A 13886-nucleotide genomic window follows, 5' to 3' on the forward strand; every position below is an offset into this window, starting at 1 on the left:
AAAGCTGTAAAAGTTGTGAAAATACAGTTAAAAGTCTAAAATGTATATCTATATATATTCTCTTTTTTCAAAGAGAATATCAGCAGAATTCTGGCTGATTTGTTGGCCCAATTCTGGCCCCTGGACCTTATGTTTGACATCACTAATCTATTGCGTAAATCAGAATTACTATAAGTACTTTATATAGGGTCTTAGTATGTTTTACTTGTTATGTTTTGTTTTTTAACTTTACTGTTTAATTTAACAATTTCTCAAATTCAGTGAGAGGTCCTTATTCTAAAAATATGTCTACGTCCTAGAACGTTTTTTCCATTATTTAAATATCCCCATAGTCATTAATAGATGTGAATAATTTGCGAAAGCTCTTTCTCTAACTTTATATAAAGGTTAATGTAATCATGTATCAAGGTGGTGTCCGAATACATGCTATAAACTACAACTCCAATCCTGCTTTACGCAGTTTTGATGACGTTGCACGGGCATTTCCCATAGTAACCTTTCCTGTCTGCTTGCTGGTGCGTTTGCGCCTCCTGTCTTGAAAGCGAGGTGAAGAATAGTTTACTTTCCAGAGTTCAAGGTTTGGTGTCGGTGTTCGTTTGGAGTAAAGGCTTTTGCCGAGGCGTTAAGCCCCCTTTCTCAGAGCCAACATGCTGAACATGTGGAAAGTTAGGGAGTTGGTTGACAAAGCGTGAGTATCTTCTTATCACAGTACGGCTGTAACGAGTTATTTGTGCTTGTAGTTTACCTGTTTGAAAGAGACACGTACCCAAAACTTTGACGTCACGTCATTCTTTACAAGTTAGCTAGCCTGTATGCTACTAGCGAATTAGTTAACTGACTTTTACAAACACCATACTTCTTGTTTTAAGTGTGGGTGTCTTGTTTTTCTTACAGTTCTTCTTGCCTTGTCGTTCAGCTAAACTGTAACTAAAAGGATATGGTGTGACTGCGCTTGACATTTGTTCGTTTTCTCCGAAAGCGCATGCTAACCTGCTTGGCTAACAAGCTAATTATGTAGCCTGTTGACTGGGTGGGTAGCTAGCTGACCAGGCTAGCCAGCTAAGCTAGTTTGACAGCTCCCAGGCTGAATAATTAAACAATGGGTGTTTTTGGAGTTATGTGAAACAGACTTGTCGTCCAACCCCTGTTTAGCTGCTACTGCCTGGAAATACATTTTTAATTAATTAATTTAAGGTAGAAGTGCTTTACGATCGTCTTGACACTTGTAGCTAAGTTACACACGACGTTGTGGTAGTTGCACGAGAGCCCTTGAGTTGTAAGTTAAATTGTTCGTCGTTAAGTTACAATACAACAATTGTCTAGATTGTTGTAGATTTTCCACCAGCGTCACGCTAGCATACACATAAATACATAAATTAACACATCGTGTTAGTTTTAAAATAAAAACACACCCTTAAAAAACAACTACCTTTACACTTTTGGCTTACAATCATGTTGGTGGCAACTAGTTCCCAGTAAACGTAAGTGTGTGTTAAGAAGTTTGACCACAACTTACGACAGTTGTTATTTGAGTTGGCTTTACTGTTATTGAGGGTGCTTTATGTTTTTATTTATTTTTCTACTTAAAAGAGCCACTACAGAGTATTTATTAATGAGTGATCAGTCATCTGCTGGGTTTTGTAACTTGTTGGTGGATGTCAAGCTTTCTCCCTCTCTCTCTTTTGTTTGCTTCCGGTGCATTTTTGCATAGTTTGATGGGAGTGTTGGTCAAAGCTTCCATGGCAGTAATTTATTACCTAGCTTTATCAAAGAGCAAGCCAACACCTTTGTTCAGCACATTTGTTCTCCTTTGGCTGCTGGTTTATTTTCAGCTGATGACTGTACTCTGAAGCTTTTGTAGGCTATTGCACAATTTTCTTAAAAATGTATTTTTATTTTTTGTTCTTTCAAGAGCTTAGTGGCTTATTGTGCACAGTCAGACAATAGTGTGTTAAGTCTATCCAAGAATGCAATCCTGTGGATGCACTTGACTCCCCTCTGTGTGTGACCTTCTGCAGCATGTTTTGCTTTTGTTGGAGCGAGTCAGACAAAGAAGGAAATATTTACTTTACAAAATTTAACTCAGTAATTCCACATTTGAAAGAACTTAAATTTCAGTTGAGATAAAGGAGACGAGGCATAGATGTATAAAGATGCCGCAACTTGTAAAAACAATGGTCATGACGTGCCAGACATTCATTCATCTACACACACACACACCCAGAAGCATGTAAATTATTTACTAAACTTAATGTTATATAGATCACACTATCCTGCAGTATTGTATAAATACTGTATATTGTTGCATATATTTATTTTCTGATGCATCTGCACCATTTTTATTTTAACTTATAATATAAAGCAATTTGAATTGACAGACTAAAAGAGAGATTATTTTTATGCCTGAATGAGTGCGCCTTCATTCTAATCTGGCTTTATTTGAGACCTTTGAAATTGGGAACTTGTTGACTTGTTTTCATAAAGTGTCAATAAATGCTGAGTCATTAAGACTGATTGTTGCATTCTTCCTCTGATTAATCAGAGGGTTTTATGTGCATTTTTTTTTTGTTAAATATAATGAGTAAAATGCTGATTTGTTTTTCTTATTTTTTTAACTTTTGTAATGAGTAAAGTTAACATTAATATAAGAACTAAAGTGCAGTTGCAATGAAGAGCAAGGGAAATGCTTCAGCAGTATAGCAGCGGAAATATGTGTGATTGTGTGTCACTGAGAGTATCACAGCTTCCGTTTTATCTAGCTGATATCTAGAACAGCAGCAACCTCTGTGTGAAGATAAGCAGTTGCATCAGTGCCTTTTATTTTTTGTCTGTCATTCATGCATGGCAGGTTAGCATTTTCCCTAACTAGCTAGAGAAATTCTGGATATATAAAGTTATAACTACACATGGAGTAACCAGAATCCTTTGAAAACTCTTGGATATAGAATGTTTGAATGTCTGTCTGGGACTTTTCAGCAAATGTTGACTGTGATCCATGGTTGGGCCCAGAGGCTTATTTTAATTAGCTGTGAAAGGACTCTGGCGTGGTAATTTTCAAATACTTTTCATGGCTTAAGCCACATTTTACAAAAGAGAGTATGTTGTCAGAGTTGTAACCATACCCTGCAACTTTTAGCAATGCAGTCTGCCTGAAAACCACAGAGAGGGTGTATCCTTGTTAACAATATGGCATCAAATCAGTGTTGCTCTGTCAGGCGCTGTGCTGTTTATTGCTGATGTGGCAGTAGTGAAGGAGGAGGTTGTAGAAATTTCAAATTGCTTATTTGCCTTGCCACATTTTATTGCTAAAGTTGCAGCAGGGCCTGCTTACTTATTTTAAAGATGATGCCTGTATGATTATTGATCATAGTTCTGCGGTTCTGTAACAAACAAGTTAATACTCTAAATCTGAATAAGGTCTCAGGTTGTGGCTCAGTTTTACGTTGCATATACAATTTGGGATAGTGGCTATACTGCTTCCCTTAATGCAAACACTGCATTAAGGGATAACCAGTTTATCCAGTTATGACTGAATAGATGCCAAATGACATGTTAAATTAAATCCCCTTACACAAACGGCGATTAGTCAAATAAAGATGCAAAATCTCAATTAAAAAACACAAGGACACCATTGTCAAATAATGCACAGCAGGTGATGTAAATAGAAATTACAGAAGCAGAAATGAACTTTATAAAAAAAGGTAAAGAAAAACTTTATAAAGTCCTTTGCTTTTTTCAAGATCTTGGTGGAACCCTTATACACACTGAAGCTAAGACGTGATATTTTTTTCTTTCCCTTACAGAATGCTGGCTATATTTTTAAGTAGAAACAAGATTTGTAGACTCTAATCCTGGATAAATATAAGGCAGAGTTTGATTAGCCTTTGTTAGTTCTGTACTGATTGTGATTGCGTTTTTTACTTCTTTAGTCTTTTATAATATACGAAGTCCTATATATTTGGAACACAGATTTTAGCCTGAAATGCTTAGAGAGATTCATTGTTTTGATTTCTTCCCATTTGAGTCTCTGATTCCTGTTGTACTAGTTTCTAACTAGAGCTCAAAATCAGTCAGCAACTCTTGTTTTATTCATCGCCATTTTAGCCTGCATGTATGTGTTTACACTGAACGCATTGTGCATTTGCCTGTGTGGTAAGCTGTTTTAGGTTTTGACAAGGAGTTATAGAAAACACGTGATCCTTTTGTTCTTTTAGCCTTTAAAAGGGCACTTGTGGTTGGCTTAAGCATCTTTAAGTCTCTGATTTTATATGATTTTTGTACTGTCATTCATGTTGGTCTTGCTGGGCTGAGGTGCAGGTGCATACTTTGAGCAGAAATGACAAATAAAATGTATTATAATTGAAGTTTGTTTTTGTTTGTTATTATAGAACCAATGTGGTGATGAACTACTCTGAGGTGGAGTCTAAGGTGAGAGAAGCCACCAATGATGACCCCTGGGGACCATCAGGACAGCTGATGAGTGAAATTTCTAGGTAAGGTTTGTTGTTTATTTCATTTATGTTTTACTGAAAAGCACCCACTGTAAATAAAAAGAAAACCTTACATCCCTTTATCTGCATTTCCATGAACATTATTTTTAAAGATCAGGCTTCTATGACAAATCCAGCTCTTACTGGATTTTAAGCCTCCTCGCTCATCAAAACAGGAAACAGGGCTTCTTTGAAAGTCAGCAGAACGTTTCTGAATAAACAACCATAAACAATTATAGTTTAAAAGTTAAGCTGTAAATTACCTGCATCTGAATGTCTAAGAACTCCCGTGAACTACCTCTGATGTGTCTTACGTGACTTTCTTTAAGTGCAGAAAGCTTTGTCAAAAACGTATGAGCCCCGAAGTTATGAGTGACACAGAAGTTTCTAATGACTCATTTAGAAGCTGTTTTTACAAAAAATGGTTTTTGATGTTCAAGCGTCCCGTTTGACCTCAAGTCTTTTCCTGCACAGAACTGCAGACAATGAGAATATTAAACCCCCAAGTGTTCATTGTTGATTATTTATCATATTCAAAGTGGACATCAGTGTTTGAGTTCATCTGGCTTTTACTGTTCATGCTTTCTTCTTATGCAACTATGCATACACAGATATGCTTAATTGCAGATATGCTTTTTTTTTTTTTTTTTTTTTTTTTTTTTAACATGAAAGTAAAAAGTCTAATTCCCCCCCCACCCCTCCGTTTTTTTTTATAAACAGAGCCACCTTCATGTATGAACAGTTCCCAGAGGTGATGAACATGCTGTGGGCCCGCATGCTGCGGGACAACAAAAAGAACTGGAGGAGAGTCTACAAGGTCTGCCTCAGTGCTGTTGTAAAATGACACAAACGCATGTTCTTGCATTAATTGTGAAACAAGGCTTGAAGACCTAAGTGCTGAGAACATTTTTCATTCTGTGGAACACTTTGGACTTGCTAAACTAAAATTAATAGATTTGATTTAACTTTAAAGGCCTTTCTCCTTACTTTTAGCAATAATCGGGTATCAGCAAGAACTTTAAGATTGGGTTAAGCTTTTTTACAAATAACCTACTGATGGATTTCACTCAGCAAGAGATGTGAAGACAAACCACATTGTTTGAAACACTGTGATTGAGAGTAAACGAAAGTCTGACACAAGAATCACAACTTGAACAAACTGGGTTAACTCCAAACTTGAAGTTAAAAATAAAATCTTAAATCTTTTTTTTAATTTCCCATTTTGTTTTTTTCTTCCCCCCTTCCCTTCAGTCTCTATTACTGCTAGCCCATCTCATCAGGAACGGGTCTGAAAGGGTTGTGACTAGTGCCAGAGAACATCTGTATGACTTGAGATCACTAGAAAGCTACCATTTTGTAGGTAAGGTATCATTCTGGTCTTCTTTTTTTTTCTTTTTTTTTTAATTTAGATCTTAGATGGCTAGACATTTTGTTTGCTGAATGTTGTTGTAATGAGGTGAAAAGTTCTGTATCAACAACAGCTTTAATGTGGGCTGCAATGAATGGAAGGAGGAAGGAGGCCCTAAGCAGTGCTTAGTCCAGAAACTCTTAGCATACTACTGTAAAGCTGCTTTCAGTGGCCCAAACCATGTGTGTATTTTAGACTTTGTTTAGAAGGAAGGACACAATAATTATTATTCTTTGTCTGTGTCTGGATTTTGTGTATTACTGTTGTAATTTAATCAGTTTTGTTATTCTTTCTCCTTAAATTGCTACCCTTAGATGAGAATGGGAAGGACCAAGGTGTGAATGTACGTCAGAAGGTGAAGGAGATGGTGGAGTTTGTTCAGGATGATGACAGGCTTAGGGAAGAACGGAAAAAGGCAAAGAAGAATAAAGACAAATACATTGGTGTATCCTCTGACAGCATGGGACACAGAGGCTACTGTAAGTCCACAGATGTGCACATTTTGTAAATAGAGGTGTTGGGAAAAGAGCAGCTGGAACTGATGTGATTACTTTTTGGTGCGGAAGTATAACCTGATATCCTATGATGTCCAACTCATGTTTGCTTCTCTTTTTCCACTAATAGCGGGGGACAGGTATGACTCTGGTGATAGAAAGTGGGATGATGACTGGGAGAAAAAAGGGCCATTCCCCTTCAGTGATAAGCTGGGGGAAATCAGTGACAAAATTGGCACCACCATTGATGACACCATAAACAAGTTTAGAAAGAAGGACAGAGACGACTCACCAGATCGATTCAGGTAGGATACAGCCTCCGATCTGATGCAAGGAAACTAAACACAAAAGGAAAGTTTCTTGTTGCTATTTAGGACAAAGACATTTGAAGATGTGATCACAGAGCTTTGTGTGTTTCTTGATGGGTAGAATGTGTACAATGATTGTGTCTGGTCACCTTACCTCTCATGTTGTTTTTGTCCCTAGTGACAACGAGGAGGACAGGGGTCGATCATCTCACAATGGCCAGCAAAGAAAAGAGTTCAAAGATGAAGAGGAGACTGTTACCACAAAAAGTCTACAGATTGTCCAAGCAACAGAGACGACAGCAACACGGAAGAGAGGAGGGCCATCCAAGAAAGTAGACCTTGGGGCCGCAGCCCATTACACAGGAGACAAGAGCCCAGATACCACCGCCAAACAGGTAGCAATAGCGCTCTTCAACAAATGAAATGAGAGAAGATTTTATTGATATGAGGCTGGTTATGTTTACTCTGAATCTTGAGTTTTTAGCTTTCTTATTTTATTTTTTTGGTTGTTTGTTTTAATTCCAGATGCAGCCAGCCGCAGCCCCTCAGCCAACCAATGCTGCCCTTGCTGATCTACTGATGGTGGACACAACACCTAGTCAGCCTGCTGCCACAGGTATAATGTCACTAAGTTTGAGAAACCTTTTGTGAAGCACACTTATAACCTGTCTTATGAGAAGATTGATGAGACTATTATCAGTAAAAAAAAAAAAATTTCCAGTAGACAAATTGGACAGGATCCTTAAAGAAACTGATGGTCTCTGCCCAAAATGAAAAATACCTTCCAGTCACTGCAATTGTGACATACCAGTAAATCCAGGACTAACCGTTTTAGTTCAGCGTTACAGTACCACAAAGAAAAAAACTCCAGAGTAGCTGCACGAACACACTAGACTCTACTGAAAGTGTGGTGCCCAGCTGCTGATAGCAGCTTCCCATTTTTTGGGGACAGCAGGAGGAGGGAGTTGATGTATAGGAACTAAGTGCACCAGATGTTTTTGGAGGAGTCCCTAGGGAATGGAGAGGGCAGAAGCACTGAACAGATGTTTGGTCCCCTCCACCTATTCACTGCTTCCCCCTCCCCTCCCTCCTACACTTCTGACACTAAGGGAATGCTAACTATGGTGGAATGACACCTGGAGCTCACTTGTTTTAAATTTATTTCTGTTTCTCAATGCAGGCCTGATCGGTGGATTTGCCGACTTCTCCTCACCTGCTGCCTCTGCTGGACTGTCCTCGGGTTGGTTTTAAAAGTTTTTGGAGTGTGTGTGTGTGTGTGTGTGTGTGTGTTGTTGGTGTGTGTGTGTTGTTGGTGTGTGTGTGTGCATGTCTATGCTGTCCTGTTGCAACCATACCACTAGAATATTCAGAGGGATTCTGGGAGGGAGCCCTGGCCATATGGAGCCTGCTACCTGCTCTGCATAATAAGAACAGACACACATCAACTCCTGTTATGGATGACAAGGAGATGGGGACAGAGGAAGAAGTTGGTGGGGGTGGAGAAAGATGAGAGAGACTGAGAGAGGGAGAGAGACATTAGGCCAGGCCAGTTCAATAAAAATTTAAAAAGAGCCATCAGTGGTCACTGAGAATGTCCTCAAAAACATAACCTCTTTAGCTTTCTATTGTTTACTGTCAGGCTCAGATTTGTGATTTTGCTGAATCATATATTTGCACGGCTCACAGTACAAATATCACTGTTTCGATGGCAAATAAAGACACTCATGCAGCTGTCTGTTTTTTGTTTTTGTTGTTTTTCTGCCTTTCTTGTTGCAGCAGCACAACCCTCTAACCCCAATGGAGACTTTGGAGAATGGAATGCTTTTCCTGGAGGTCAGATGCCAGCATCTGCTCAGACTGGCAACATGAGTGGAAATGACCTTTTTGCACCCATGAATGCAGGTCCTTCTGTTGCCACCCCAACTGCTGCCCCGGCCCCAGCTTCAGGCTCTGGTCTTGCCTCAGCAAACCTGTTTGACTTGATGGGGCCAACACAGTCTCTCACCTCCTCTCAGAGCCTCAGCTTTAGCATGAGCAACACACAGAGTGTGAGCACCACGGTCCTACCCCAGTCTAAGTCACAGGTATGCATGATTGCACTCATTCATACACACATCCTTGTTAAATTATTGATTGTTCTACACATCATTACAAGAGTCCTATCGGGTGTAAATAGAATACAGGTGGAATCAAAATCTCTTGGGTCACAGACTCTTAGGCTTCATGGATACAGAGCTAGAGATATGGATTAGTGTGTGGTATATAAAGCATAGCATGAGATATGAGACATTGCTAGCTCCAATAGTAAGTTCGAGTGATTAGATCTGGATTTTCCTCAGCAATATTTTTAGATCTTGTCAATGCCGAATCTGAATTAAGCATGTTTTTGTGAATTCAAAATGTGTACCTTTTATCGTACCACATGCTTGTTTGCTCTTGGCCTACAAATTCAAATGCTGTGCAAAATTTCTTTCACATGCTGTTTATAATAGATTAATTCCAGATGTGACAAGCTAGATAACTATTATCACTAAGGGTCAAATACTTCCATTTATCCTCTTACTCCCACTTTTTAACATTGCACCTTGACCTCCTTGTGTGATGGAGACATACTTCATGTGATTGAAAGACAAAGGACAAGCGGGATGGTGGAGAGTTAATGTGCAGCCACTCCAGATGCTCATCTTCCCCTGAGACCTTTCCATAACCACCCACTCCTCATTTTACTGACACCGAATGAGAAAAATGAGATTTGAGTCACAAAAACATTAAAAGTCCAAGGAAAGTTCACATATGTTGACTGTATCTTCATGTAAAAAGGGTGTTGACCTACTTTAAAGGGGGGAAGACATTCACCTCTTCCATTTCGTCTATTTATTTTAAATGATATGTTTTTATTGAGTTAAGAAAGAGACTCGGGTAGATTTCCCTCTGTCGAGGTTAAGTGGGTCATGCTAAAGGTTTAGAGGCTTGAATAATGAAGTAAAAACTGCATCTCAATTTTTTTATGAATTTGGCACAAATGAGCTCTTTTTCTAACATTTTGCCTGCTTGTTTATCTGTGCCAGCCCCTCCAGACAATGGGGGGTCCTCTTCAACCACAGCCCATGCAGTCTCTCCAGCCTGTTCAGCAGGGAGTGTCATCTCAAGGTGCAGGAGCCAAAGCATCCCTTCCATCCACCTGGTCAGATCACTCTGTTAACATCAGCCTGGACTTCCTAGGCCCTGGAATGCAGCCCCCCAAACAGGCCCAGCCCAGTCTCAACACTCTCCAACAAGGTGAGAGGATTAGTACTTCAGATCTGACATGAATGGCAACAACCTCACAGTCCAGGTTCTGGCTTAAGTCTTTTTAAAATTTGAATTTCTCTTTTGTTATTTCCAGGCAACCAGGCACCCGGCAACATGCTCTCCCAGGGATTTTCCAATATGAGTCTGGGACCTACAGCTGCCCGACCTCCTGTTAATCCCATGATGCACCCTGGTGCTGGCATGGGGATGGGAATGGGCATGGCCCCCAATCAGGGCATGATGGGAATGGGGATGAACATGGGGATGCATCAAGGTGGGATGAACATGGGGATGCATCAAGGTGGGATGAACATGGGGATGCCACAGGGAGGTATGACCATGGGGATGCCTGGTGGGATGGGGATGGGGATGAACCCTGCGATGGCCCAGCAGCCCAAACAAGATGCTTTTGCTGACTTTGGAAATTTTGGAAAGTGATGGAACTGGAGAGCAAAGATTATAAGAGGAGCAGTGGCAGTCTCCCTCTCCGTCCACTGGTGAAGGATTGTTAAGAGCTGCAAACAAAGAGTACTTGAATGTCAATAATGTCAACTATCATAATACCAACACCCTGCAATCTCTTTTTTATAGTAATATGATTTGGATCTAAGTGAATGAGTGTGTGCGTGCGTTTGAACGAATGATCTGTCAGGTCTGGGTTCATGGTCAGGCACTCTGATGATGGTGTGCCTTGTAGGTTAGTTGTATATCAGTGAGCAGAAAGAAGAAAGTGCCACTGAGATAATGTCAGGGGGATTTGCTTTATAACCTCAATCAAATGAAATCACCAGAATTGCAAAAAAACACAACTAGCTGCGTTTGTTTTCCTTTTTTCCTTTTGCTATATAATGTCGATAACTTGATGAATCATGAATTTCGATAGCTTGATCTGCCATTTTAACTTCCTAACAAACATTGAAGGATGTCAGGTTACCTCTTTCTTTAATGTCATCGTTCTTCCTTCAACGTGTAAATAGAAATCTGAAGCCCTAACAATAAGTTATGAAGCTCATATATGAGAGGCAGTGACAATGTGAAGAATTGTATCATGTAGACCAAATCTGATATGAATTAAGAACTATAACAAAGCACATTGACACCTTCTCTTTGTACATAAGTATCCAGACTTCAAATGTGCCTGCAGCTGGAGTAATTAATTATTTGCAGTGAACGCTATCAATTGAATTTGAGGAGTTGCACCTGCAAGACCATGAATTTGCCTTTCTTATTGGTATATAGCTATATTTTTCTTCTGATAATTATAATCAGTTAGCATCCAAATGAGATAATCAGTAGGTAGAAAAGCCTTATACAGGAGTAGAGTGCCTGAAAGACCTTTGCCTTTTCTCTTCAGTCAACCTCTTTGAAGGCGACAATGTGACTGCAGTGTTGAAAATAGCTGCGAGGATGGAGTTTTTGTGCTTGGTACAAATATGCCTGTGCCTCAAGCCAAGTGTACTGTCTGTACAGATGGCGGATGCAGTTGTTTCACTAGTTCTGTTTGTTCATCTGATTCAACTTTTTTTTTCTTGTTTGTTTGTTTTTGTTTTCAATCTATTAAGGCCAGTGAGAACTTCAGAGCTACAAGACACCAAGATAAATTCATTCAAACCTCAAGTGTTGATTCAGACTGTTAAGATTGTAAAATGCAGCTGTCTGTTAGATGTTCATCAGTGCATTTTGGTACACGACACCTTCCATGTTGATTAATGTTGCACATTAAAGCAGGAGCAGGAGTCCTGAAAAGATTTTCTGTCATAGCCACCATCAGTCCGAGTCTGTGTGTTTAGTGACTTATCAGGTACAGACGATTGTGTGAGAGGAAGCACTAACCTGCCGTGTTTCAGATCAGCATGTTGGTTGGATTGCATTTGTGTCATCGGGTAGCACATCATGAACAGTCCCATCCAGCTGTATGCCAGTTTCGTTATGCTATAGATGTACACAACATTGCACTTCAGTGGTTCAAGTGCCTGCCGGTGGTTGCCTCCTGATCCTTGTGATGAGTGATAGATAATCAAAATTGAATCTTGACTGCCTGACATTTTTGGTGTGTCGACGCTGAGATAAATAATTCACTGACCACAGGAGAAGGCGGTGGATTCTGCAGCCTCAGGAGGATTTAAGTTGTGTTTTTCTACTCTCAACCCTCCTCTCAAGGGCTCATAAGGCTGAGCACACTAACACATAGTAGCCTTGCATCGGTGTCTGAAGCATTAAAATGACCAAAATCTGTTTGCTGTTTTTAGTTTTTTTTTTTTTTTTTCTATTATATACATATATATATCCGTAGAGGTTTGTTTTACGCATTTTCTTTTCTACTTTAAATCCTCTTGGTCCTCTCAAAAATGGGATTGTTGAAACACTAGTATATGCAAATGTAAGATCATGGAAATCCTTCTAGAAAATGAAATTTTGCATTATTCCCATTTTGATTTGATTTACACATCAAGATTCTTTATCTACAACATTAAACAGTTGATTGAAATTTGCTAATGGTGTGTGTTATTTGGTGTGTTGTGTCATTAGCCTCATTCAAAACTGCTTCAAGCAGCAAAAGTGAAGCATCTGCACTTGGCTTGGAAATTACATTTACTTGATGGGAGTTTAATTTGTGCCAGTAACGAGACGGTGTTCAAAAGGCCGTCTGTAAATCAAAGAGAAAAGTTACGCGCTGCCAGATGCATTATAGCTCAGGTAGATCCCCCAGCATTTTATCTTTTTGCCGGCCAGTCACAAGGACTCCTGTACCACTTCAAATCTTTATTATGGATCTCTTATAACACTGATATAATGTTTAAAAAGGTCTTTCAAAGTTTTTCTCTGGACGCTTTTCTGCTTTTCAACTCCTTTTCAGTCCAGTACCTGACCATTTTCAGAGGAATGTTATTTTTGCCTCTTGTGGTCAACAAGCAACTTCACAAATAATCAGTATAAAATTAAATTTTTAAACACAGTTTGAGAATTTATTTTTTGCACCAACAAGGTTATTTTCACAGATCTATAGGTGAAAACCTGACATATCGCAGCATAGTGTGTCCTTAAAAATTTTAAAATGAGAAAACTGCTCAAGTGGAGGACAAAAGGAGTGGAACTAAACTATAGATTAACAGTATCTGAAAGTCATGTCCTTAAAAACTAAAGAAGTCTGAACTCTTATGCAAGCAGTCCTCTGAAGCGTAGAAGTGGTCATACCAAATATTTACCTTAACGCTTGTTATAATTGTGCAAACTCTGATTTGCCTTGCATATTGTAACCCTGTATGTTTGCACGTTTGAATAAACCTGTTTCCAGGTTTCTTAGCAATATATAAAGAAATGAGGTGACTCAAGACTTTTGCACAGGACTGTATTTCAATTGTTAATCCAAACTTAACAGTTATAACTCTAGCTCTAATTTTAGCCAGTGAGTTTATCACTTTTTGATCATTCAGCTTGTCCATTATTGCTGATTAAGTAACTTTTCTTGTGAAACCAGTTGTGGTCCACGTAGGTCTTTAATTAACTGTACTTCTGTTTTCTGATAAGTTGAGCTAATTCCAATTTACCCGCCGGGTCCTGCAAAGGTAGCCCAGGCTGAAAAAACACTGATTATAGAACACAAGAGAATAAATCAAGAAAGCAACGAGCCAGCTGCAGCTCCTGAGCTCAACACATGCTTTGAACCTTTTGCACTTTCAGACTATCGGGACTTAAGGAATGCAACAAAATCCTTTTGGTGTTACAGTTAAGGAAGCGCTGGATTCTTTTATTTGTCAAATTTATAGTCTCTCCCAGTGCAAGTGATGGCCTCATTACTCTGGTATAACACACACAAGAGACAGATGTTGCAGTTGTTGCCACAATTAGACCACACAATCAGTACTGTGCTCTGCTCACACTGCATCAGGGATTG

The 13886-nt window shown here is 39.3% G+C and overlaps 1 protein-coding gene across 2 annotated transcripts; it reads left to right on the forward strand.

The window, feature by feature from the left end:
- Positions 1–477: 477 nt before the first annotated feature.
- clint1a (clathrin interactor 1a) lies at positions 478–12483 on the forward strand. 2 transcript variants are annotated; one of them, XM_082550240.1, is made up of 12 exons: positions 478–688; positions 4389–4493; positions 5211–5307; positions 5742–5850; positions 6213–6377; positions 6523–6697; positions 6879–7095; positions 7226–7316; positions 7881–7940; positions 8480–8784; positions 9769–9979; positions 10086–12483. In XM_082550240.1, the coding sequence occupies exons 1-12, from the start codon at positions 648–650 to the stop codon at positions 10427–10429; spliced, it is 1920 nt and encodes a 639-aa protein (XP_082406366.1). In that variant the 5' UTR covers positions 478–647; the 3' UTR covers positions 10430–12483. The 2 variants fall into 2 exon arrangements, with proteins under 2 accessions (XP_082406366.1, XP_082406365.1); XM_082550239.1 differs by having other exon boundaries at positions 479–688; positions 8477–8784.
- Positions 12484–13886: the final 1403 nt, after the last annotated feature.

This window comes from Aulonocara stuartgranti (assembly GCF_965226115.1).
Source record: "Aulonocara stuartgranti genome assembly, chromosome: 2".
Lineage (NCBI taxonomy): Eukaryota > Metazoa > Chordata > Actinopteri > Cichliformes > Cichlidae > Aulonocara > Aulonocara stuartgranti.

Coding starts and splice junctions, on each gene's coding strand:
- clint1a (XM_082550239.1), top strand. CDS start 648: ATGCTGAACATGTGGAAAGTTAGGGAGTTGGTTGACAAAGC. Junction 4,494..5,210: donor CTGATGAGTGAAATTTCTAG/GTAAGGTTTGTT, acceptor TTTTATAAACAG/AGCCACCTTCATGTATGAAC. Junction 7,317..7,880: donor TAGTCAGCCTGCTGCCACAG/GTATAATGTCAC, acceptor TTCTCAATGCAG/GCCTGATCGGTGGATTTGCC.